Raw genomic sequence first — 26,966 nt, 5'->3', positions numbered from 1 at the left:
CACAAATATTTGAATATTTAAGTCCTTAATGTTATTAAGAAAACACAGTTTGGCTCTCACAAAAAGATATTCTAGATCTTACGAGTAAATATTTTAATTGTAAAATTCATTCCCTTTTGTTTCAAGTTGTTTAAAATTAGATGCTACATAAATTATTACTCCAGAAGTAGTTTTCAGAAACATTATTTGTAGCCTTTTTCAATATATTTTTGTAATTGTTAGGTAAATTTTGTAAAATATTTTAAGGTTAAACATAAGTGTATACCAAATTCAATGTAAATTAAGAACTTTCCGATTTTATTACTAAAAAATGAAAATATTGAATAATTTTGGGAATCCAAAAATTTGTTGTGTTTTGATTTAAAATTTTTGTACGGTTACATTGAATATATTTCAGCAAATTGCTCTTTTTTCTATGGTTTTTAAACTATGGACTGATTTACTTTTGATAAATTTCAGAAATGAAGTGATGATAACTTACTATAAAAATCTAGGTTTTTTTTAATTTTTGTACTTATACCAAATAGTGACGGCAGCTAGGCCCAGGCAGTATTACACGGACACACAATTGCCTATCAGTTGCTTAGTGCAATTCTCTAGCCAAATCTACATGTTTTTTTTATTTTATCATAAATTGTATATATATATATATATATATGTATATATTACAAACATCAAAAAAAGAAAACCATGATACCAAACAATGTATAATACATTAAAACTGTATTCTTCGCTAATGAGTCTAACATGTCACTAAATAATCAGGGACGGAAAACGCCAGGTGCCGGGCTAACCCCAACCCTCTGCGTTTGTGAGTGTGTGAGTGTGTGAGTGTGTGTGTGTGTGTGTGTGTGTGTGTGCGTGTGTGTGTGCGTGTGTGTGTGCGTGTGTGTGTGCGTGCGTGCGTGCGTGCGTACGAGGCGACTAGCGTACCTGACAGTTCATCCTCAATCCCTAATTGCTAATACTATAAATCAGTGTGAGACATGTATATATACAATGACGTCCCAAAATTACCCTTTTTACACCCTTTACATTTTATGAGTAATAGTCTTTTTAAATGTTGAAATATTTAATAGTTGGGCGAATATGCAAAGTTGTTGTAAATATATATTCATGTTACATGTTATCTTAGAAAGAATGAATTAAATATTAAGAACTTTCTATTGTTTTAATTTATATAAAATACAGAGATTTAAGTAAAACCTAAATTTTGTTGTGTTCTGTTCTACTATTTTCAAATTATAAAAGATTTTTAAAAACCGTAAAATATTTTTTTTTAGCTCTGCAGTATACTATGTACCTATAAACAATATATAAAATATATACTGTATTGTACTGTATGCTATGAATTTATGTAGGTAGTTACAGTTATATATTTTATGTGTCACAGGTTATATATTAGCAAATTTTTGAGACTCGAACCCGAGATCTCCAGTTTAGGTAAACTGTACATAAAAATCTGATAAACTGATTTCATTTCGATTATTGCCCATGGTTTTATTCGTTAAGGACATTTCATTTAACTTACCCTGTATATTGTAATATAAGTATTAACAAAAAATCTCATAACGTGTTCTTAGGGGATGATATGAACTTATTTCTTTCTCTCGGGGTACGGTATAAAGGAGACCGAAATAGCTCATTTCTCCTAGAAAGCAATAAACCAGAACAATTGTAAGTAATAAAGAAAGGACTGAGAGAGCGTTACAGTGGAAGTAACAACCCCTTGATCCTACCTAAGCTCTACACAATTTACGATCACATGACTTTACAACCGTGAACCTTCACTAGACTGTAGTTCATTTGTTATCGGCCAACATTACATCAGAGTAGAGTTCACACCCACAGCTGACTGACGAGGTGTCAAAGTTATAACATCAGTGTTAGTGATAAGCATATTTTTGACATCCAGTGCGAAACAATGAAATCATTAGGGAAATTTATTTTATTAATTATTTAGGATGAATGTATTGGCAGCAGTTACACAACACGTGTTCACAACAACATCTGTTTTAAATTTTAACCCTATGTCAGTACAGCTTGACTGAAAATCCAGTTGTGATTGCAACATGGCAAAAGTGTTCAGGTATTTCAAGTAAAACAATTTTAGGCAATGTTCTTGAATACGTCCAAGGAAAAAAGTCTATATGAAAAATATTACTCAGAACAGTATTTTTTACTGAAATGCAAATTACGGAAATTAAATTGTAAAGAAGTACTCATGTGATAAGAAGATTTTTAAATTAAATATTACATACGGTTATTAGTGTTTATGAATCAAAAACGTGTCATTTCAGTCAGTTATCTTTAATATACAACATTTAAAAGTTCATACAATTACGTATAACTTCATACAATTAGAGTGGGTTCAATTTTAAGGATCCAATTAATATTATAAACTCCCGAGATTACTCGTGGAATAATTTTTTTTTACTCTTCCTGTCTTTAGGGAAATCATCTTATGTTGCTATAACCAAAATACGTCACTGAAATCGTTAAACTAACTAACATAAAAAATACATTGTACCACCTAAATCGTGGCTCAAACCTCCTCAACGTAGATCCGTGAAAGAAGAAAGATTGTAGATGGTATAAAGTCCGTTCCACATCTTAACGACATATCGTTGGTTACTTATCAAACTTATCATTTCTCCATTAATAACCTGGAATTTACTGGTATAATGAATCATATTCAAAACTGTTGGTTCTTGTCAGATGCATGCAAGTACGGCTCAATGGTTATAAAGGCATTAAGTCTGCCAGTATTAGCAACTAAATATTGCATTCCTTCGAGCATAAACAATGTCAAGGTCACTCAAAAGGCTTTTTTCTATGGCTTTCTCGAAAGGCTATGAAGGCATTAACCCCATAAGCAGTAGCAACTAATAGTTGCATTTATCATAACCATAAATCACATTAAGGTCACTCACCAGTTTGTTCTATTGCTCTCTCAAAGTCAGCTCTCCCTGTCGTGTAGAACTCGAGGTCGGCTTTCTCTTGCTGAAGAGTTGTGATATTCTCTCGCACCACTGTCAGAAACAGTGAATCGGCATTAATAAGCACTAGTTGTGAAATTATTGTAACATTTGAAACAAATATTGTAAACCACCCACTGCAGAATCTACCTGCATTATGACATAACTATTAACAATTTAAAACAATGTTAGGCTTTATGAAATATTAATTTACAACTCAATACATTTTATCCCTTTACAAATTTAAAACAATACAAATATTTAAATGCAAACCTCTTTGGTAGTGTTCTTTTGGAAAATTTACTTTTTATCCCTCTTCCACGCTGACTAATATACCCAAACTTCTACATGTGTACTTAATTGTGAACTATTTATTTCTTTCAAAACGTTTAACTGTAAATTGCATAATGATCTTGTAGTTCGATACCGGTTCATAATAAAGTCATTTTTATACATCCTTCGATTTTTACGTATTATTAAATATTATATAATATTCTTTATTAAGATGAAATTATATTTATTTGGATGCTAATATAAAAAAAAGTTTTTACTATTTGACATTCCAAAACAATAAAATATTAAAAATACAAATATAGAAGTCCAGTATTATTTATGAAGAACTTCGTCTATTTAGCTAAGTTTTAAATTTCATCCAAAATTTTGAATTTCAATAAAACCTTAATCGCCATAGATAGCTCATGTGGTGATGTTCGCGTAAATACGAGTAAAACAGAAGATCTAACAACTGAGATGAAATATTTTTTAAGTTAAATTAAAAGAATTGTGTTTATAAAGTTTAGAGACTAAGGTAACTTTCATATTTTTATATGATTTATAAATGTGATAATTTATAAATGAATGTGATGCAAAAATAAATTAACGTATATGGATACTGAAGTATCTTTTTACATATGCTTATAATCACAAACGGTTGAAATATTGATTTTTTTCTACTCAAAAGTTGTGACGAGTAAATTCTTCATAAATAAAAAACAGCATATCACTAATGCAGGATCTTACATTGTGTATACAACAAATAATAGTTAAATTCTCAACGTTTAGTTTTAACTTTAGAGCATAAAACAGACCTATAGGAGCAGGAAGAAATTCTATAGTAGATCATTGTAAATTTATCTGTTCATAAAAGATTATTTCTGGGATATTCTAATGTCACCAGTATTATTCTGGTTTTATCGTGGGCAAAACTCATGGCAGGAAAATGTTTAATTTCAGAAAAGTATGATTAAACAATTAAATACAAGATGTTTTATGAATGAAGACTATTAACGTTTGACAAATGTTCTTACCTCCAACTTCTACGTCTTTTGCTGCTCTTCCGTTTGCACTCTTTACATCTCCTTCTGAAACAGTACAATCCTACTGTAGCTGGTCTTCACCGACACTATACTCGACTTAGCGAATGTAAAAATAAAACCACGAGAAAAATTGCTCAACCAGTAGCTGTATTGTACGAGCAATCAATTTGTAATACATATATATGAGACATATATGTTTACATCATATCAATACTTACACTTTTATTCAAATAAATTTTAAAATAAAATAATGCATTTTTAACTACCATATAATCATATATTTAGCCGTAGTTGATGTTAATTTCTTAAAACAATCAATATGTTTTTATTTACCTTTTAGTTATTATTGCATAGTATAACGAATTTGATTTAAGTTATAAACTACAGAATGATATTTATTTTTGTAAAATTGCTGAAATTGTTTATATGATCATATATAATAACATTTATAATACTTAAAAATAAAATATTATATTATATGTGCTAATAAAGCTCACTTACTTCTAAGAATAGTTGATTTGAGAGAAATTTAACATGTAATGATATGTGTCGAATATCACGTGTTGTTCTTACTAGAGTGTCAACACTAATACAGTGTTGTCATTCTGGTACATTATTCCTAGAACTATAGCGGAGTGTTTAATTATCCCCAAACTACTACCTGTAATGATATGTGTCGAATATCACGTGTTGTTCCCACTAGAGTGTCAACACTAATACAGTGTTGTCATTCTGGTAAATTATTCCTAGAACTATATCCAAGTGTTTAATTATCTCCAAACTACTACCTGTAATGATATGTGTCGAATATCACGTGTTGTTCCCTTTAGAGTGTCAACAGTATTACAGTGTTGTCATTCTGGTACATTATTCCTAGAACTATATCCGAGTGTTTAATTATCTCCACACAACCATCTGTAATGATATGTGTCGAATATCACGTGTTGTTCCCACTAGAGTATCAACGCAATTACAATGTTGTCATTCTGGTACAATATTCCTAGAACTATATCCGAGTGTTTAATTATCTCCAAACGACTATCTGTAATGATATGTGTCGAATATCACGTGTTGTTCCCACTAGAGTGTAAACGCAATTACAGTGTTGTCATTCTAGTACAATATTCCTAGAACTATATCTGAGTGTTTAATTATCTCCAAACGACTATCTGTAATGATATGTGTCGAATATCACGTGTTGTTCCCACTAGAGTGTAAACGCAATTACAGTGTTGTCATTCTAGTACAATATTCCTAGAACTATATCTGAGTGTTTAATTATCTCCAAACGACTATCTGTAATGATATGTGTCGAATATCACGTGTTGTTCCCACTAGAGTGTAAACGCAATTACAGTGTTGTCATTCTAGTACAATATTCCTAGAACTATATCTGAGTGTTTAATTATCTCCAAACGACTATCTGTAATGATATGTGTCGAATATCACGTGTTGTTCCCACTAGAGTGTAAACGCAATTACAGTGTTGTCATTCTGGTACAATATTCCTAGAACTATATCCGAGTGTTTAATTATCTCCAAACGACTATCTGTAATGATATGTGTCGAATATCACGTGTTGTTCCCACTAGAGTGTAAACGCAATTACAATGTTGTCATTCTGGTACAATATTCCTAGAACTATATCCGAGTGTTTAATTATCTCCAAACGACTATCTGTAATGATATGTGTCGAATATCACGTGTTGTTCCCACTAGAGTGTAAACGCAATTACAGTGTTGTCATTCTGGTACAATATTCCTAGAACTATATCCGAGTGTTTAATTATCTCCAAACGACTATCTGTAATGATATGTGTCGAATATCACGTGTTGTTCCCACTAGAGTGTCAACGCTATTACAGTGTTGTCATTCTGGTACATTATTCCTAGAACTATATCCGAGTGTTTAATTATCTCCAAACGACTATCTGTAATGATATGTGTCGAATATCACGTGTTGTTCCCACTAGAGTGTAAACGCAATTACAATGTTGTCATTCTGGTACAATATTCCTAGAACTATATCCGAGTGTTTAATTATCTCCAAACGACTATCTGTAATGATATGTGTCGAATATCACGTGTTGTTCCCACTAGAGTGTAAACGCAATTACAATGTTGTCATTCTGGTACATTATTCCTAGAACTATATCCAAGTGTTTAATTATCTCCAAACGACTATCTGTAATGATATGTGTCGAATATCACGTGTTGTTCCCACTAGAGTGTCAACGCTATTCCAGTGTTGTAATTCTGGTACAATATTCCTAGAAATATAGTGGAGTGTTTAATTATCTCCAAACGACTATCTGTAATGATATGTGTCGAATATCACGTGTTGTTCCCACTAGAGTGTCAACGCTATTACAGTGTTGTAATTCTGGTACAATATTCCTAGAAATATAGTGGAGTGTTTAATTATCTCCAAACGACTATCTGTAATGATATGTGTCGAATATCACGTGTTGTTCCCACTAGAGTGTCAACAGTATTACAGTGTTGTCATTCTGGTACAATATTCCTAGAACTATATCCGAGTGTTTAATTATCTCCAAACGACTATCTGTAATGATATGTGTCGAATATCACGTGTTGTTCCCTTTGGAGTGTCAACAGTATTACAGTGTTGTCATTCTGGTACAATATTCCTAGAACTATATCCGAGTGTTTAATTATCTCCAAACGACTATCTGTAATGATATGTGTCGAATATCACGTGTTGTTCCCTTTAGAGTGTCAACAGCTATTACAGTGTTGTAATTCTGGTACAATATTCCTAGAAATATAGTGGAGTGTTTAATTATCTCCAAACGACTATCTGTAATGATATGTGTCGAATATCACGTGTTGTTCCCACTAGAGTGTCAACACTATTACAGTGTTGTCATTCTGGTACATTATTCCTAGAACTATATCCAAGTGTTTAATTATCTCCAAACTACTACCTGTAATGATATGTGTCGAATATCACGTGTTGTTCCCACTAGAGTGTCAACAGTATTACAGTGTTGTCATTCTGGTACAATATTCCTAGAACTATATCCGAGTGTTTAATTATCTCCAAACAACCATCTGTAATGATATGTGTCGAATATCACGTGTTGTTCCCACTAGAGTATCAACGCAATTACAATGTTGTCATTCTGGTACAATATTCCTAGAACTATATCTGAGTGTTTAATTATCTCCAAACGACTATCTGTAATGATATGTGTCGAATATCACGTGTTGTTCCCACTAGAGTGTAAACGCAATTACAGTGTTGTCATTCTAGTACAATATTCCTATAACTACTTTATTAACCAATCTCCAGTCGAATGTTTATTTAATTAATAAAACTGATGTATTATCATTGTTCAATGTTACAAAATATATTCTTCTTACACAATTGTGCAAATTCTATTAACATTGCGTGAGTTTTTAAAACCTTAATACATTTTATAATAAATTACGAAAGTGATGCGTTATAACAAAACCAACAGTTTTAAGTAGAAAGCTTAAAGTAAATTACTTCATTTAAACAATGTTCAGAATTGCTATAATTGCATTATATATATAATAATATAATACATAATACAAAATAATATTTAAAAAATTTCTTGTAAATTACGTGATTTCAATAATTTCAAGGTATTTTGCAATAAAAAAATCGTGTGCTCAGTTTTTCAATTACATTTATTATAATACTTATCTCAATTCCAGAATTACCACTTAAATTCTCGTACTAATGCCTAATAAACTCAAAAGTTTTAATTACAGTCAAACATAGTTTAATTCATTTTCTTTTGAAGAAGAATCTTAGCATTATAGATAAAAAAAATAGTAGTGTTACTGTAAAACTTGTTTTAAATTTGTCTAATTAGTGATTTTGTTAGTTTTTGTAATGGCAACTAAACAATTACGTAAATAATTTAAATGTATACTATAATCATTATTGGTCAGTCTTATTATTAATATGTACATTTCTCATTTCAACTCGTATTGTTTCAATGTAAGAAACTCCGTTATTAGCCTATTGAAACTGCAATGAGGTTAACTTGACCAATTCACGTGACAAGTTTATAAGTGAACCAAATCTATAGACAAGTCTCCATATATCATAATATTATACTTCATAATTTATAACAATACAAAAAAAGAATTAAAAGAACATCTCCGCGCAACAAAATATCAGGAATCTTAATATATTTCGTAACAAGTGTACAACATGAGAACAATTAGCTAGTAATTTCTGCTGTTAATTAAAGCAAGTAGCTCATTATTAACGTAGCAGTTAAACAACATTATTAACTTACTAAGTGTATTTTAAGTCAGGAATGGCACTCAGTAAATAATGTACTATTCCGTTATTATTTTTAATAGTGAAATAAACTTGGTACTCTTCATTTAAGAGTAATGCATGTATTACATTTTTCGTGAATTTTTCACAATATTATCCGTTGATAGTTATCATAGTCTGAATATATTGTATGGTGAACATTTTAAAACCTAAGATGATATTTTTTTGAAGCTATTTTTAAAAATTAGAGCTTAATTTGAATTATAATGTTTCAAAAAATCGTAATTTTTACCTATGGATCTGTAAATAATTATCTTTTTTATGAAATAATGAACAGCCAGACAAATTTTGAAGTAGTTGATAGATGAAATGTATACTTCTTAGCGTGTATTGACATGAACACAGTAGTTCGTAATATTTCATAAACAAATCGCATTTTTTATATTTAGTTCAAGTCACATGTTATAGAACATTTATTTTATCAGTAAATGCCACAGGTAATAAAATATAGCATGAAATTTGTATGTTGCACTACCCTTTAAACATTAGGCTACCTTATTATTATATTATTAGCTACCACAAAAGGAACATTTGTATAGACTAATCGAACGGTTTGCATAAGCCCCTTCATCCTTATACGATAACTCTTTTATGAGAAGAAACAATCGTAAACCAAAAAGAAATATGTTTACATATCTCCTCAAGAGTAAGAGAAAGTGTTGGTGAGTTGTTCCACTAATTCAGTCCTCGTTTTTTTTTAAAAAAAAAAAAAAAAAACTTAATCTTAATTTACTTATTTGAACGTGTTCTAAATTGTAAAAAAATAAAACAAATTTGTGAAAATCTAATTTGGACATAAAGTGAAAACAACATGAACGCTGTAAAGGCATCAGATAATAGAAATTTTAACTATTTATTTAATTATAATTACCACTTAAATTTTTAAGGAGGAAGTAATCATTTCTAAAAAATTAATTCGCTCCTTACCGATGGACAGCAGGGACAAATAGGAGAGAACCCGGGGAAAATTACTAACAACCCAAGTATTATTACGTGAGCTATAGTTTATTCTCACGCCCTCAACATGTGACCGGGGATAGAAGCGTTTTATCATCTGTTTTGTATGTAAACTTATCACTTATTTAAATTCTTTTCTCTTTTAATCATCGCAACCTTTGATAAGTTACACAATTATGTATTAATTATTGGCAAAGTCCAAGCTGTCATGTTTATCAAGTATATATTCGACATGGTGTTAAGAATATTCAGTAATGAACATTATCACCTAATCCTCCCCTGCACTGTTCACTGTTATGTAATCGTTATGCAATTTCAATAAGGAAAATGTTCGGGCAAATTCAATCCATTGCTGCTATTTCGGCTTCATACATTCAGATTTCACGATTTTCCAACGTCCTTGTTTATACTGCACTTTATGTTTTACTTTCCGTTCCATCGAAGGAATAGTTTTCCTAATACCTTTACCTGCGAGAAATTGAAAACCTGTGCTAAATTTGGTAGGCTGTATTCTGAGAGAAGTGTATTCTCTCACGTGATCGGTAATACACTGAAGGATGTATCACCCTCTGAGCCATTTGTAGTAGGCTGTATTCTGAGAGAACTGTATTCTCTCACGTGATCGGTAATACGACGAAGGATGTATTACTCTCTCAGACATTTGTAGTAGGCTGTATTCTGAGATAACTGTATTCTCTCACGTGATCGGTAATACGTCGAGGGATGTATCACTCTCTCAGACATTTGTAGTAGGCTGTATTCTGAGATAACTGTATTCTCTCACGTGATCGGTAATACGTCGAGGGATGTATCACTCTCTCAGACATTTGTAGTAGGCTGTATTCTGAGATAACTGTATTCTCTCACGTGATCGGTAATACGTCGAGGGATGTATTACTCTCTCAGACATTTGTAGTAGGCTGTATTCTGAGAGAACTGTATTCTCTCACGTGATCGGTAATACGTCGAGGGATGTATCACTCTCTCAGCCATTTGTAGTAGGCTGTATTCTGAGAGAACTGTATTCTCTCACGTGATCGATAATACGTCGAGGGATGTATCAGTCTCTCAGCCATTTGTAGTAGGCTGTATTCTGAGAGAACTGTATTCTCTCACGTGATCGGCAATACATCGAGGGATGTATCACTCTCTCAGCCATTTGTAGTAGGCTGTATTCTGAGAGAACTGTATTCTCTCACGTGATCGGCAATACATCGAGGGATGTATCACTCTCTCAGCCATTTGTAGTAGGCTGTATTCTGAGAGAACTGTATTCTCTCACGTGATCGGCAATACACCGAGGGATGTATCAGTCTCTCAGCCATTTGTAGTAGCTGTATTCTGAGAGAACTGTATTCTCTCACGTGATCGGCAATACATCGAGGGATGTATCACTCTCTCAGCCATTTGTAGTAGGCTGTATTCTGAAAGAACTGTATTCTCTCACGTGATCGGCAATACACCGAGGGATGTATCAGTCTCTCAGCCATTTGTAGTCGGCTGTATTCTGAGAGAACTGTATTCTCTCACGTGATCGGCAATACATCGAGGGATGTATCACTCTCTCAGCCATTTGTAGTAGGCTGTATTCTGAAAGAACTGTATTCTGTTACGTGATCGGCAAAATGCTGAGGGATGTATCACTCTCTCAGCCATTTGTAGTAGGCTGTATTCTGAGAGAACTGTATTCTCTCACGTGATCGGCAATACATCGAGGGATGTATCACTCTCTCAGCCATTTGTAGTAGGCTGTATTCTGAGAGAACTGTATTCTCTCACGTGATCGGCAATACATCGAGGGATGTATCACTCTCTCAGCCATTTGTAGTAGGCTGTATTCTGAGAGAACTGTATTCTCTCACGTGATCGGCAATAATACGCCGAGGGATGTATCAGTCTCTCAGCCATTTGTAGTAGGCTGTATTCTGAGAGAACTGTATTCTGTTACGTGATCGGCAATACATCGAGGGATGTATCACTCTCTCAGACATTTGTAGTAGGCTGTATTCTGAGAGAACTGTATTCTCTCACGTGATCGGCAATACATCGAGGGATGTATCACTCTCTCAGACATTTGTAGTAGGCTGTATTCTGAGAGAACTGTATTCTCTCACGTGATCGGCAATACATCGAGGGATGTATCACTCTCTCAGCCATTTGTAGTAGGCTGTATTCTGAAAGAACTGTATTCTGTTACGTAATCGGCAAAATGCTGAGGAATGTATCACTCTCTCAGCCATTTGTGGTAGGGTGTATTCTGAGAGAACTGTATTCTGTCACGTGATCAGCAATACACCGAGGGATGTATCCCTCTCGCTGCCATCAGTTCGAGGCCCTATGGAAAACATCAGATTCACACTGTTCGAAAACAATCATAAAAAGAGCAGAAAAAACAGTTGTGTTCGAATTAAAGTATTGGTATGGTTAAGATCTTCGTTAACATAAATATTTTTTACGTTAATGCAATCATAGGACAAGACAAATCCTTGATGAGGATAAAAACTCTACTATACTTTTTTATTTCATAAATGAATTTATTGAGATCGTTTATATTAGTTCCAATGTTACCTTATTTCCTGTCTTATTAATGAAATAAATTATAAAAGTTATGATAAACGATTTATATCGATATTTACATAACATCTTAAGTATTATGAAGGAAACAGGATTTTTCCGGACATTTGCCATCATTCAATAAAACAAGAAATCAGTAACACTACGTTTCGAGATCTGCAATCTTATCTCTTCTTCAGGTAAATAACTAACCTAATATATAATTACAAACTTTAAGTCAGTAATTACAAACTTATATAATTACAGATAAATGCAACGTTTGAGTCGTTTAATAACGATAGAATTTTATTTTCAAGCACGTATCAGACGAATTGAGTTTGTTGTTGTTGAGATAAAAGAGGCATTGATCTTTAAAGAAACCAAGTATCATACTATTGTATTCTGGGATCAGGTGATGGTTTTGTTGGCAGAGATAATTGTACTGCTCTTGGCGGGATTCGACTTCTACAAGTGAGCTACAAATACGTACTGGAATTTCGCTTGAGTCTATGGACATTTGTTTTAATTACATGGAAATTCTCTAGCTGTCAGAGAAAGGAATGGGGAGAAGGATTTAACAATTAAGTATCAGAATGGAGTGCCGATGATAGTTAAGAAGACAAAAAAACTAGTTTCATCCAACGGTCACACTTATTTTTACTATCAAAATGTGAATGGAATGAGAAGCAAATTGAATGAATTCAAGTCCTCAATTACTATGTCTAACTTCGACGTTGTCATATTGGCGGAGACAAACTTGTCAGTTGACGTTGACGATGCTGAGGTGTTGCCTAAGAACTTCTCAATTTATAGATGTGATAGGTCTTCACTGAGCAGCTTCTAAGTCTAGTAAGGGTGGAGTAATGGTGGCCATCAGGGATGCTATCAACTCAACTCAACTCTACTCTGAAATCTATGATATTGAGCACCTTCTTATTGTGCTTAAGCCCTGCAAATACACCTCATGGCTCCTGTAGCTTGTTACATCCCTCCTCAGCAGCCTCCCTCCAATACAATATAGTTTGTTACAGTCAATAGAGGGCACTAATGTCAACGGGGCGAAGATTCGATGAGGTGGTTGTCGTGGGTGATTTCAACCTTCCCGGGATTGATTGGAATGGTTTGTCAACTGGTACGCATTCCCCAGCGTCAAGAGTGGTACGGTCACTGATGGACTTGTTTCAGCTTTACCAAGTCAATCAAATCTATAACAGCAGAGACGTCATGTTGGACCTGATTCTGAGTTCTAATAAAGATATTAATGTATCACTGGAGAGTGATAATCTGCTGCCGGTCGAGGAGAGACACCACCCACCCTTATCCTTTGAGATCCACTACCGACTTATCAACCAATCACATTTACTCAAAAGACACATATATGATCTGAAAAGGTGTAACCTTATGAATGTTCATCGCTCGTTGTTAACTACTGACTTTCATTGCAGTACTGTCCAACTCAGACCTTAACAGGGCAACAAATTCCTTTATCTCTACAATTTCCAACATAGTAAAGGCTAACTCGCCAGTAAGAAGAAATTGGCTACTCTCCGTTTCCTAAATGGTTTTCACCTTATTTAAAAAACTTAATAATAACAAAAAAAAATGTTTACATAAAAAAATACAAGCACTTTCCGTCAGCATCAAATTATTCCAGATTCGCTAACATAAGAGCAAGGTGTAGGGTCTTGGCTGCCTGGGATTATCGCCAGCATATACAAAGGGTTGAAGCTGGAATCCCCAACAATTTCCGTTTATTTTGGAGTCATGTCAATTCCACAAGAAAATCTTCGTCTGTGCCCTCTCAGATTGTTCACAATGGAGTCGTTGCTGAGGAGCCTCTTGCGATGTGTGAAGCATTCAAGGACTTCTTCTCCTCGGTTTTCACGAAGCCTACGGGGGTCTTTGTTCCAAGCGGATATTACCATCTCGGAGACGAGTTGCTTATGAGTTCACCCCTAAAGAAGTATTTGGAGAAGCTTAGAAACCTTGATGACAAAAAGGGCTGGGGCCTGATGGGATTCCACCGGTGTACTCAAGTACAGCAGAAGCATCTTGGCCATTCCAGTTTGCCACATATTTAATACTTCACTTGCGATGGGAATTTTTCCTGAGGCGTTCAAAGCAGCCTACGTGGTCCCCATTCATAAATCAGGACCTACTGACATCACCTCAAATTACAGGCCCATTTCCATTCTCTCAGCTTTATCCAAAGTTTTTGAGGATCTATTTCTTGATCGAATAAGATTTAGGATTGCTCAGTTAACCTGTCCTCAGCAACACGGTTTCTCACCAGGAAGGTCGACTCTATCAAACTTAATGTTACTTCAGACTCAGGTGCAGAATGCTTTTGCTAATGGCAAACAGCTGGATACAATATATTTAGACTTTTCCAAGGCCTTTGACACTGTTGACCATGCCTTATTACTCAAGAAAATCTCTGCACTTGGTTTCGATAACATTTCAATTCGTTGGCTGTCGAGTTACCTTTCTGAGCGCAGGCTTGCAGTGAAGTTTGCTGGCTCAATATCCTCTGAGTTTATCTCACTTTCCGGTGTTCCCCAGGGCTCTATCATTGGACCTTATCTCTTCGCACACTCTTCATAAACGATCTTCCTCTGAATATCAACAGTGACTGCCTAATGTTTGCGGACGATGTCAAGTTTATACTCACAAATTACTCATGTTGCGGATTGTGAATCACTCCAAGATAGTCTTCATGGCGTATATGAATGGTGCTTAATAAACAAAATGTCACTAAACGCCAAGAAATGTCAAGCCATATCATTTTACCGTTGCACTTCGCCTATAATGTACAATTACTTGTTGCAAGGAGAAACCATCGCTAGAGTAAATGAAGATAGAGATTTGGGAATTACTCTGACACAGAATTTTAGCCCTGAGGCTGACGTTCATAATGACTGCTCGAAGGAAAACAGAATGCTTGGTTTTATCTCCCGTTTTTTCTAAACATATAACAAATATGGTAGCCCTGAGGACAATATACTGTGCCCTGGTACGCCAGATTTCTGGAATATGGATCGAATGTTTGGAATCCACACCAAAAGTACCTTTGTGATGATCTTGAACGAGTTCAGCGTCGTTTCATCCGTTTGGTGGGTGTCAGAAATGGATACCAATACCAACAAGTACCATTGATGATATGTACGCCAGACTTGAAACTGGAACATCTTGATACTCGCAGGACTGTAGCCGACTTAGTGGTTCTCCATAAGTTGGTGAACGGTGAGATGGTTTTGCCCGGACGTCCTTCAACTCCTCAATTTCAAGACACCATCCAGCACTCGTTCCAATGACCTCTTCATCAGGCAACACTATGGCACAAACTATGGCAGCAAACAGCACGGTGGCTCGCCTGCAGAGGGCCGACAACAACCTGCCTATAACTGTCGACCTGTTCCATGATGGCGTGAGATCATTGAAGCGGAAAGTGAAAGGTGCAGTGCTGCCAACGTAAATGCCTCCACTTAATGTCAGTGTTTGTACATTTTCTCTGTTAATTGTATGTCATAGTTTGTCTATTTACTATTGTTATTTTTTACTGTCTGCTGTTTTGAAACACTGTTATGAATATCCCTGTTATATTATTTTATAGTTTATTATGTTTTTCTGTTATTACTGTTATTAAGTTATTTCTGTTATTATGTTATCTCTATTATTATAGTTTATTTATTGTTGCGTTTCCTTCATTATGGTATTGTTATAGTTTTAAAACATTTATATACGTATTTATTCTAGCATATATCATGCCTTGCAATAGAGTATAATATTTCCTTTCAGTCTTTCACATGTTTAGTTGAGGGAAACTTTTTTGTTTAGGTAAGTTGTAGTTATTGATCTTGAATTATGGATCTTGAATGTAAAAATTGAGTGTGTCCGTTGGAAATAAATAAATAAAATAAATAAATAAATGGACCACTAAACACCAGTGCGTATAAGGATTCAAACGTGTGAAGCGGTCCGCTTAGTGTGAGTTGACTTTTCGCGCCAAGTTTTACATAACTTTCACACGCACTGGTTAGCAGCCCTGTCCACTTGGCAGAGATTTGTTATTGACAGCAAAACATCACGGATGTGGCTTCGAGACTGTTGTTGAAACGTTCAAAGCTATTAAACTGCTATACCTGATTGGGACTACGCCCATTAAAAGCTACGCGAAGATAAAAGGGGTTCGGACATTGTTCATCATTCGGTGATACAATAAATTATGCGCGTTGGTGAATGTCTAAAAACATCCCGACACCTTCACTATCACTCCATTTGTTCAATGACGAGAGTAAACTTTAGTAAAAGGAAGACTTTAGTCGATTCTCTGAACACTTAGCGGACGTGAATATTCCTTTCTTGAATTTCAACATCATAAAACCTATTCTTACAGTATTTTTGCAATAAATATATTTTATTTCTCAGGAGTATAGAGATAATTATACCACAGTTCACTTAAAAAGTCGCAAACATAAACACATATAAACATTAGTAGTTATTAGTGAAAAACCCTACAATCGATCATGCTTTAATCTATTAATTTATCTATTTATTCTAACAATTTGAATTTTAGAATTTAAAGTTACGAACATGAAAATACATAAGCATCCGTAACATAAAAAATTTAAAAAATAAATACTAACAGCACATATTAATGTAATGAATTTATATAAAATAGATGCTAGGTTCTATGTAACAATACGTACTACTTGCCCTCCCCCTCCCCTTGTTATTGAGCTCCTCAATGTATACACTGTGAAAACAATGTAGCCTACATTTGTCTATTGAATTTGCTTGTATACACCCGATTATCAGAGCAAAACACTGTTGTATAAACATATAAAAGTGTTTTACCATTTCCTAAACTTCTAAACAATAATACCAGCTTCCCAGAACATGACATGGCAAAGTATTGATTTTCACTTTTAGCCACATGTGTTCAAATAAAAGATCATCTAAAAATATTCTGACTCTCAATACTTTCTCTACTGTTGACAAGTAAATTACATTTGAGCCTATTACACTCCCTACCTACAATGTACTGGCTATACACAGTTTACTACTGCACAAGCCAGGCGAGGCATCTGTTGACGTAATATAAGCACACTGGAACACGAATATCGGATAGACACATCTCAAGGTGAGGAAACACTGAGAATTTTTTTCCCCCAGCAACAGGTCTTTCTCGGCGAACAAACATAAAGTATCTTTCGAAGCAATCTTATAAGCAAATGTTTACCGACGTCGGTATTGGAGCCGCCGCCGGAGTTAGCAATTTGTCGGGAATAAAAATGTTTTCATGTAAAATCTTTACATTCCGCAAATAATTCTTTACGCGGTTTAATTGCCAACTATGCTCGTTGATATAATTGCAGGATTCGCCTATTTAACTAATAACTTGTACGTAATTAACGACATTGTAGCTAATTACTGTAGGCCTACTCCATTTCGGAATACTAAGAGTAATTACCATGTGCAGTAAGAGTTCCCATTTAATTTGTAAAAATATTAGTGTGCATTATTATTTAACTAATAACTTGTACGTAATTAACGACATCGTAGCTAATTACTGTAGGCCTACTCCATTTCGGAATACTAAGAGTAATAAACATGTGCAGTAAGAGTTCCCATTTAATTTGTAAAAATATTAGTGTGCATTATTATTTAACTAATAACTTGTACGTAATTAACGACATCGTAGCTAATTACTGTAGGCCTACTCCATTTCGGAATACTAAGAGTAATAAACATGTGCAGTAAGAGTTCCCATTTAATTTGTAAAAATATTAGTGTGCATTATTATTTAACTAATAACTTGTACGTAATTAACGACATCGTAGCTAATTACTGTAGGCCTACTCCATTTCGGAATACTAAGAGTAATAACCATGTGCAGTAAGAGTTCCCATTTAATTTGTAAAAATATTAGTGTGCATTATTATTTAACTAATAACTTGTACGTAATTAACGACATCGTAGCTAATTACTGTAGGCCTACTCCATTTCGGAATACTAAGAGTAATAACCATGTGCAGTAAGAGTTCCCATTTAATTTGTAAAAATATTAGTGTGCATTATTATTTAACTAATAACTTGTACGTAATTAACGACATTGTAGCTAATTACTGTAGGCCTACTCCATTTCGGAATACTAAGAGTAATAAACATGTGCAGTAAGAGTTCCCATTTAATTTGTAAAAATATTAGTGTGCATTATTATTTAACTAATAACTTGTACGTAATTAACGACATCGTAGCTAATTACTGTAGGCCTACTCCATTTCGGAATACTAAGAGTAATAACCATGTGCAGTAAGAGTTCCCATTTAATTTGTAAAAATATTAGTGTGCATTATTATTTAACTAATAACTTGTACGTAATTAACGACATTGTAGCTAATTACTGTAGGCCTACTCCATTTCGGAATACTAAGAGTAATAACCATGTGCAGTAAGAGTTCCCATTTAATTTGTAAAAATATTAGTGTGCATTATTATTTAACTAATAACTTGTACGTAATTAACGACATCGTAGCTAATTACTGTAGGCCTACTCCATTTCGGAATACTAAGAGTAATAAACATGTGCAGTAAGAGTTCCCATTTAATTTGTAAAAATATTAGTGTGCATTATTATTTAACTAATAACTTGTACGTAATTAACGACATTGTAGCTAATTACTGTAGGCCTACTCCATTTCGGAATACTAAGAGTAATAACCATGTGCAGTAAGAGTTCCCATTTAATTTGTAAAAATATTAGTGTGCATTATTATTTAACTAATAACTTGTACGTAATTAACGACATTGTAGCTAATTACTGTAGGCCTACTCCATTTCGGAATACTAAGAGTAATAACCATGTGCAGTAAGAGTTCCCATTTAATTTGTAAAAATATTAGTGTGCATTATTATTTAACTAATAACTTGTACGTAATTAACGACATTGTAGCTAATTACTGTAGGCCTACTCCATTTCGGAATACTAAGAGTAATAACCATGTGCAGTAAGAGTTCCCATTTAATTTGTAAAAATATTAGTGTGCATTATTATTTAACTAATAACTTGTACGTAATTAACGACATCGTAGCTAATTACTGTAGGCCTACTCCATTTCGGAATACTAAGAGTAATAACCATGTGCAGTAAGAGTTCCCATTTAATTTGTAAAAATATTAGTGTGCATTATTATTTAACTAATAACTTGTACGTAATTAACGACATTGTAGCTAATTACTGTAGGCCTACTCCATTTCGGAATACTAAGAGTAATAACCATGTGCAGTAAGAGTTCCCATTTAATTTGTAAAAATATTAGTGTGCATTATTATTTAACTAATAACTTGTACGTAATTAACGACATCGTAGCTAATTACTGTAGGCCTACTCCATTTCGGAATACTAAGAGTAATAAACCATGTGCAGTAAGAGTTCCCATTTAATTTGTAAAAATATTAGTGTGCATTATTATTTAACTAATAACTTGTACGTAATTAACGACATTGTAGCTAATTACTGTAGGCCTACTCCATTTCGGAATACTAAGAGTAATAACCATGTGCAGTAAGAGTTCCCATTTAATTTGTAAAAATATTAGTGTGCATTATTATTTAACTAATAACTTGTACGTAATTAACGACATTGTAGCTAATTACTGTAGGCCTACTCCATTTCGGAATACTAAGAGTAATTACCATGTGCAGTAAGAGTTCCCATTTAATTTGTAAAAATATTAGTGTGCATTATTATTTAACTAATAACTTGTACGTAATTAACGACATCGTAGCTAATTACTGTAGGCCTACTCCATTTCGGAATACTAAGAGTAATAACCATGTGCAGTAAGAGTTCCCATTTAATTTGTAAAAATATTAGTGTGCATTATTATTTAACTAATAACTTGTACGTAATTAACGACATTGTAGCTAATTACTGTAGGCCTACTCCATTTCGGAATACTAAGAGTAATAACCATGTGCAGTAAGAGTTCCCATTTAATTTGTAAAAATATTAGTGTGCATTATTATTTAACTAATAACTTGTACGTAATTAACGACATCGTAGCTAATTACTGTAGGCCTACTCCATTTCGGAATACTAAGAGTAATAACCATGTGCAGTAAGAGTTCCCATTTAATTTGTAAAAATATTAGTGTGCATTATTATTTTTTTCACGGTTTTCATTTATAAAACAATTCAACTAAATAATGATATGTCACTAAACTCTTTGCGTTATGCAGTTTGTGCACACTACTGTTTTAGTTTTTTAGGGGATGAAATAGTAAAAATCCAGTTCGTTAAAAACGTTTTAACTACTACATAAGAAAGAACAGTTCCACAAAGCGGATTAAAGCATTGCATTTTCAAATATTTTCGTTCGTATATAAAGAATAAATTATAAATTAACTTTTATTTAAATAAAAATATTCTTCATACAGACATGACCATTAGGGGAGAAAATTTGTGTTGTACAAAGAGCTTTCGACCCTGAGTATTACTTGAGGTATAGCAATGCCATGTAATTGAAAGCATTCAATAAAAAATACAGTAGAATAAGTAATATCTTTTTTATATAAAGTGTAATCACAAAACAGATTATTAATACCGAGAAGTAATCAAATTCCAAAAAAAAAGTTAGAATGCTTTAAGGTTTGGGTAAATAAATTAAGAAGAGTAGGAGTTTAATCTACGGAAATCCGTTCATGCATAACAGGCATGAACATGCATAACAGGCATGAAATTGTTCATTAGGTCTGATTGAGAATAGAGTCAAGCTATGAGATGACTTGAGCGGTACGGGTCGTGCCTTTCATCTCCAAATTGTCTTCATTCCGGTGCAATTTGCTTTACTGCGACCTAATTACTATAAGTGGCGTCACTTGATCAGCTGATTGTGATGACGTCATGAACTGCATGCGGGCGGCAGTAGTTGCTGAACAGTCTTCCTGAGTATTGCAATATTTGCACACTTATAAATAAGTTACAAATAGAAACTTTAGTTGTAAAATGTTGTTTACATTTATATGAAATATGGAACTATACATTTAACTTGATCACTTGCTGTTAATAGTTTCGTAATGAAAAATTCTTTGCCTCACAATTTTTTAAATTTGTATTAAGCTAAACGCAATGCATTAACAGTTAAATTACAAGAATGTTAAGTTCAGCTCCAGATCACCTTCCAGTTATTGCAGCTTTTGAGGTCTAACGCTGTGACAGATTTGACTCCTGGAATCTGGAATCATCCATCTGAAGAGATCTAAAACAGTCGGCGATGAAGAAGCTGAAAACGAACTCTTTACATCGTTTCGACATCAGAGACACCTGGACTACAAACAAATTGAATCAAGATGAAGTGGTGTTCTCATTGTCCCATCAGGTACACAATTGAACTGGAGCTGAACTGTACATTTTTATTGAATCAATCCTTCCCACCATTGCTCTACGTTATGTGTAGAAAACTCTGTTGCTCCACTGTGATTTGAGATCGTCTCAGAAACATCGTAGTGCCGTCAATTGTGTACCTGATGAGACAATGAGACAATGAGAACACCACTTCATCTTGATTACATTTGTTTGTAGTCCAGGTGTTTCTGATGTCGAAACGATATAGCGAGTTCGTTTTTAGCTTCTTCGTTACTGAATGTTTTGGATCTCTTCAGATTGACGTTGATTCCAGATTCCAGGACTTAGACCTCAGACGCTCCAATAAGTGGAAGGTGAACTAGAGCTGAACTTAACGTTCTTATTGAATCAACCCTTCCCACCATTGGTATATTTTATGTGTATTTCAATTATATAATTCAAAATTGAAAATATAAAGAGAACATTTTCAATACAAAATTGTGTCTAATCATAAACATAGCAGAATCAAATACACAAACCTATCCCTAACTTTTAATTACACATTTTATATTATATAATGTAGATCGCACAAAATCAGTGCATATTTTCCGATGTAATATCAATAAAACTAAGAAATATGTCTTACATGAAATGTCGGATGTGAAATATTTCATTAAAAACGTTATTTTCGTATAGCTCTGTTTCCAATTATACAGAACTGGGCTTAACAACCATAACAAAGAGAACAACGGTTCATTAATTCCAATGCCTTATCCAACTGCTGGAATGAGTCTTTCTTTTAAACAAGAATCATTATTTTACATCCAGTGGCAATCAGGTCAAATTCCACGGCTTGGTAAAAAGGTGTTGTATTATATGGAAATGTAATACTCTAAATACAATATTATTTTTGAGGTCATATATTACTAATTGGTATAAATAAAATGGAAGGATAGAAAGTATAAATATGATATCGGTGCTATTTAATATTTTATAATATATTAATTACTTTCTGAATTTTTAATGTGACTCGTGATTATTTCTTATATTATTAAAATTTGTATTAGTGAAATAAAATGTATTTCACTCACAATTAATTGACAATTTGGGACTAAATATGAATTTGTGTTAAAACCCAACAGGAATTACTTAAAGGCGAAGTCGATAAAAGTTATATCATATCAATAAAGGGTATTTTAGCTCATTTTAATTCCATATATTAATCCAATAGTTGAATAAAATATGTAGCTTATCTCCGTATTTATTACAATTGTGGCACCATTAATTAAGCCGAGTCCTATTTATTAATATCGGTGAAAAAGAAAGAACTTGGTCCATCTTAGTTTATACGAAGCAAAATACAATAATTTAAGTTAGAGTCAGTTGCTGCTTTTTTAATAAAACAATATAAATCGTCTGATTGCTCAAAATATATATTTATTTAGCTTTGGGACTTAACAATGTACAAGACTAAGAAGTTGGAAAATATAATATTTTCTGACTGATCTCAGGATTGTTAAGGATAGGAGATCTCGTTCTTATAGACTTCATGCGGCAATAAGGTGGCTAATGGGCTCTTGGGCTAATGTGATGATCTCACCAAGCAACAGAAGACCCCAGATTTGATTTTTTGTTCTCAAAGCCATTTACTTCCTGACTTGTGATGATTGGGCATATCTAAATGTTTGAACACAATTTCAAAATCATTCTCAGTTTGTTACGCCTCCAGACTTGATGCACCCACAAGGGATTGGGTGGATCAATTTGGAATTTATTCAAAAGCATTTATTTATTTTTGGATTGCATGTAGACATATTTCAACTGATGGCCTTATTTAAAGATTTAACCTTACAGAGAAGGTGAAGGATGGGCCTTTCTACTCAACTACCATAACTGAGCTCACAATGGCTTCAGAACGGTTCGCACCATCTGGACGTGGAATGTGGGGCTCCAATTGTCTTCTGTATATAACTATGAGCGTGTTGTAGGTATTACAGGTTGTTTATTCTAATACCAACACTCAGATGTTCTTAAGGTAACTTGCGGATTCAAAGAATTTTCGATAATGCTCTTGGACATGAAGACGTCTCATCCCTAGAACATCAATCCAAGATTGGGTAATATAATGGTTACCATGGACTGCCACCAAACGGGGATCCATGAAGTCGTCCTTCTCCGGATAATTCTCTTATTAGAGGATTACAGGCCTGACCCAGCCAGATGGAATCCGAGGTTCCGTTTGCCAAAGCAGAAATAAGATTGGAAACTTATTTTCATCATGGTCCTCAAAGAGATTTGGAAAGAGCTGGCCGTCAAATAGGGGTTCCTGGTGACTTGCTCTCACCCCTTCAAGGCTATGAAGTCCAGAACCGGTCAAGGATACAATATGATATTTGCAGATCCTTCCGGACCAAAATATGTCTTGAAATACCAACATTCAAAACTCAGATGTTCCCGTTTTGACTTCTATTTGCTATGAATGAATTGAGTATTTCTTATGGTGACCCCAAAAATGAGAAGGAGTGCTCACCAACAGTATATCAGATTCCGGTAAACCGTCTACTGTAGAACATCAGCTACACATATGCATTAAATCAACTTCCTGGCAGATTTAAAAGTTCAGATTGCTAGAAATCGCTACGTGAGACGTATAAAACAATTAACTATTGCTACAACTAGGACAAATTACCAATAAAGGCAACACCAACTCTGGTTTATTACATGTCTTCCTCACCTATGTAAAATTAAACTCATAAATCAACTTTCTGGCAGCTTTTAAAGTTCAGATTGCTAGAAATCGTTACTTGAGACGTATAAAAACAATTAAATATTGCTACAACTAGGACAAATTACCACTACAGGCAACACCAACTCTTGTTTATTACCTGCATTCCTCACCTATGTAAAATTAAACTCATTAAATCCATTTCCTGTCAGTTTTTAAAGTTCAGATTTCTAGAAATCGCTACGTAAGACATATAAAACAATTAACTATTGCTATAATTAGGACAAATTACCACTACAGGCAACACCAACTCGGGTTTATTATCTGTCTTCCTCACCTATGTAAAATTAAACTCATTAAATCCATTTCCTGTCAGTTTTTAAAGTTCAGATTGCTAGAAATCGCTACGTGAGACGTATAAAACAGTTAAGTATTGCTATAATTAGGACAAATTACCACTACGGGCAACACCAACTCTGGTTTATTACCTGCCTTCCTCACCTATGTAAAATTAAACTCATTAAATCCATTTCCTGTCAGTTTTTAAAGTTCAGATTGCTAGAAATCGCTACGTGAGACGTATAAAACAATTAACTATTGCTATAATTAGGACAAATTACCACTACAGGCAACACCAACTCTGGTTTATTACCTGTCTTCCTCACCTATGTAAAATTAAACTCATTAAATCCATTTCCTGTCAGTTTTTTAAAGTTCAGATTGCTAGAAATCGCTACGTGAGACGTATAAAACAATTAACTATTGCTATAATTAGGACAAATTACCACTACAGGCAACACCAACTCTGGTTTATTACGTGTCTTCCTCACCTATGTAAAATTAAACTCATTAAATCCATTTCCTGTCAGTTTTTTAAAGTTCAGATTGCTATAAATCGCTACGTGAGACGTATAAAACAGTTAAGTATTGCTACAACTAGGACAAATTACCACTACGGGCAACACCAACTCTGGTTTATTACCTGCCTTCCTCACCTATGTAAAATTAAACTCATTAAATCAATTTCCTGTCAGTTTTTAAAGTTCAGATTTTTAGAAATCGCTACGTAAGACATATAAAACAATTAACTATTGCTATAATTAGGACAAATTACCACTACAGGCAACACCAACTCTGGTTTATTACCTGCCTTCCTCACCTATGTAAAATTAAACTCATTAAATCAATTTCCTGTCAGTTTTTAAAGTTCAGATTTTTAGAAATCGCTACGTAAGACATATAAAACAATTATCTATTGCTATAATTAGGACAAATTACCACTACAGGCAACACCAACTCTGGTTTATTACGTGTCTTCCTCACCTATGTAAAATTAAACTCATTAAATCCATTTCCTGTCAGTTTTTTAAAGTTCAGATTGCTAGAAATCGCTACGTGAGACGTATAAAACAGTTAAGTATTGCTATAATTAGGACAAATTACCACTACAGGCAACACCAACTCTGGTTTATTACCTGCCTTCCTTACCTATGTAAAATTAAACTCATAAATCAACTTTCTGGCAGTTTTTAAAGTTCAGATTGCTAGAAATCGCTACGTGAGACGTATAAAACAGTTAAGTATTGCTACAACTAGGACAAATTACCACTACGGGCAACACCAAGTCTGGTTTATTACCTGCCTTCCTCACCTATGTAAAATTAAACTCATTAAATCAATTTCCTGTCAGTTTTTAAAGTTCAGATTTCTAGAAATCGCTACGTAAGACATATAAAACAATTAAATATTGCTATAATTAGGACAAATTACCACTACAGGCAATACCAACTCTGGTTTATTACCTCCCTTCCTCACCTATGTAAAATTAAACTCATTAAATCCATTTCCTGTCAGTTTTTAAAGTTCAGATTGCTAGAAATCGCTACGTGAGACGTATAAAACAGTTAAGTATTGCTACAACTAGGACAAATTACCACTACGGGCAACACCAACTCTGGTTTATTACCTGCCTTCCTCACCTATGTAAAATTAAACTCATTAAATCCATTTCCTGTCAGTTTTTAAAGTTCAGATTTCTAGAAATCGCTACGTAAGACATATAAAACAATTAACTATTGCTATAATTAGGACAAATTACCACTACAGGCAACACCAACTCTGGTTTATTACGTGTCTTCCTCACCTATGTAAAATTAAACTCATTAAATCCATTTCCTGTCAGTTTTTAAAGTTCAGATTGCTAGAAATCGCTACGTGAGACGTATAAAACAGTTAAGTATTGCTATAATTAGGACAAATTACCACTACAGGCAACACCAACTCTGGTTTATTACCTGCCTTCCTCACCTATGTAAAATTAAACTCATTAAATCCATTTCCTGTCAGTTTTTAAAGTTCAGATTGCTAGAAATCGCTACGTGAGACGTATAAAACAGTTAAGTATTGCTATAATTAGGACAAATTACCACTACAGGCAACACCAACTCTGGTTTATTACCTGTCTTCCTCACCTATTTGTTTCTTGGTAACCGAGTCGCCTTCTACCATCCTACGCTCCTGTCTTCGTTTCCTCTTCCTGCTCGGGCTCGGCAGCAATTCCGTTAGTTCTGAGTCTTGGTGGCGGTGACCTGCAAACAAAGGCAATCATTTTATCATCAGAAGACACAACACTTAATTACTTTTTATCATCGATCTACACTGTTGGGAGAGGGTGCAGCAATCAATCCTTGGAGTAGGCCTAACCTTAGTGTTTTCTCTTCTTTCTCTTAAAAGTGCTATAAATGTT

The 26,966-nt window shown here is 33.9% G+C and overlaps 1 protein-coding gene across 3 annotated transcripts in view; it reads right to left on the bottom strand.

The window, feature by feature from the left end:
* The window catches only part of LOC124366444 (synaptic vesicle glycoprotein 2B-like), a 100,651-nt gene that overhangs the window by 24,538 nt on the left and 49,147 nt on the right, over positions 1-26,966 (bottom strand). For all 3 annotated transcript variants that reach the window (XM_046823004.1, XM_046823005.1, XM_046823003.1), the window contains exons 2-4: positions 26,692-26,808; positions 4,286-4,339; positions 2,934-3,032 (exon numbers count right to left, since the gene is read on the bottom strand). In XM_046823004.1, the coding sequence (XP_046678960.1) occupies positions 2,934-3,032; positions 4,286-4,339; positions 26,692-26,728 (190 nt within the window). In that variant the 5' untranslated portion in view covers positions 26,729-26,808. The remainder of the gene's footprint in view (positions 1-2,933; positions 3,033-4,285; positions 4,340-26,691; positions 26,809-26,966) is intronic.

Source organism: Homalodisca vitripennis, chromosome 7, assembly GCF_021130785.1.
Source record: "Homalodisca vitripennis isolate AUS2020 chromosome 7, UT_GWSS_2.1, whole genome shotgun sequence".
In the NCBI taxonomy this organism is placed as follows: Eukaryota; Metazoa; Arthropoda; class Insecta; order Hemiptera; family Cicadellidae; genus Homalodisca; species Homalodisca vitripennis.
The sequence above is the reverse complement of the archived record's forward strand: the minus strand, read 5'-3'. Positions and strand labels throughout refer to the sequence as shown.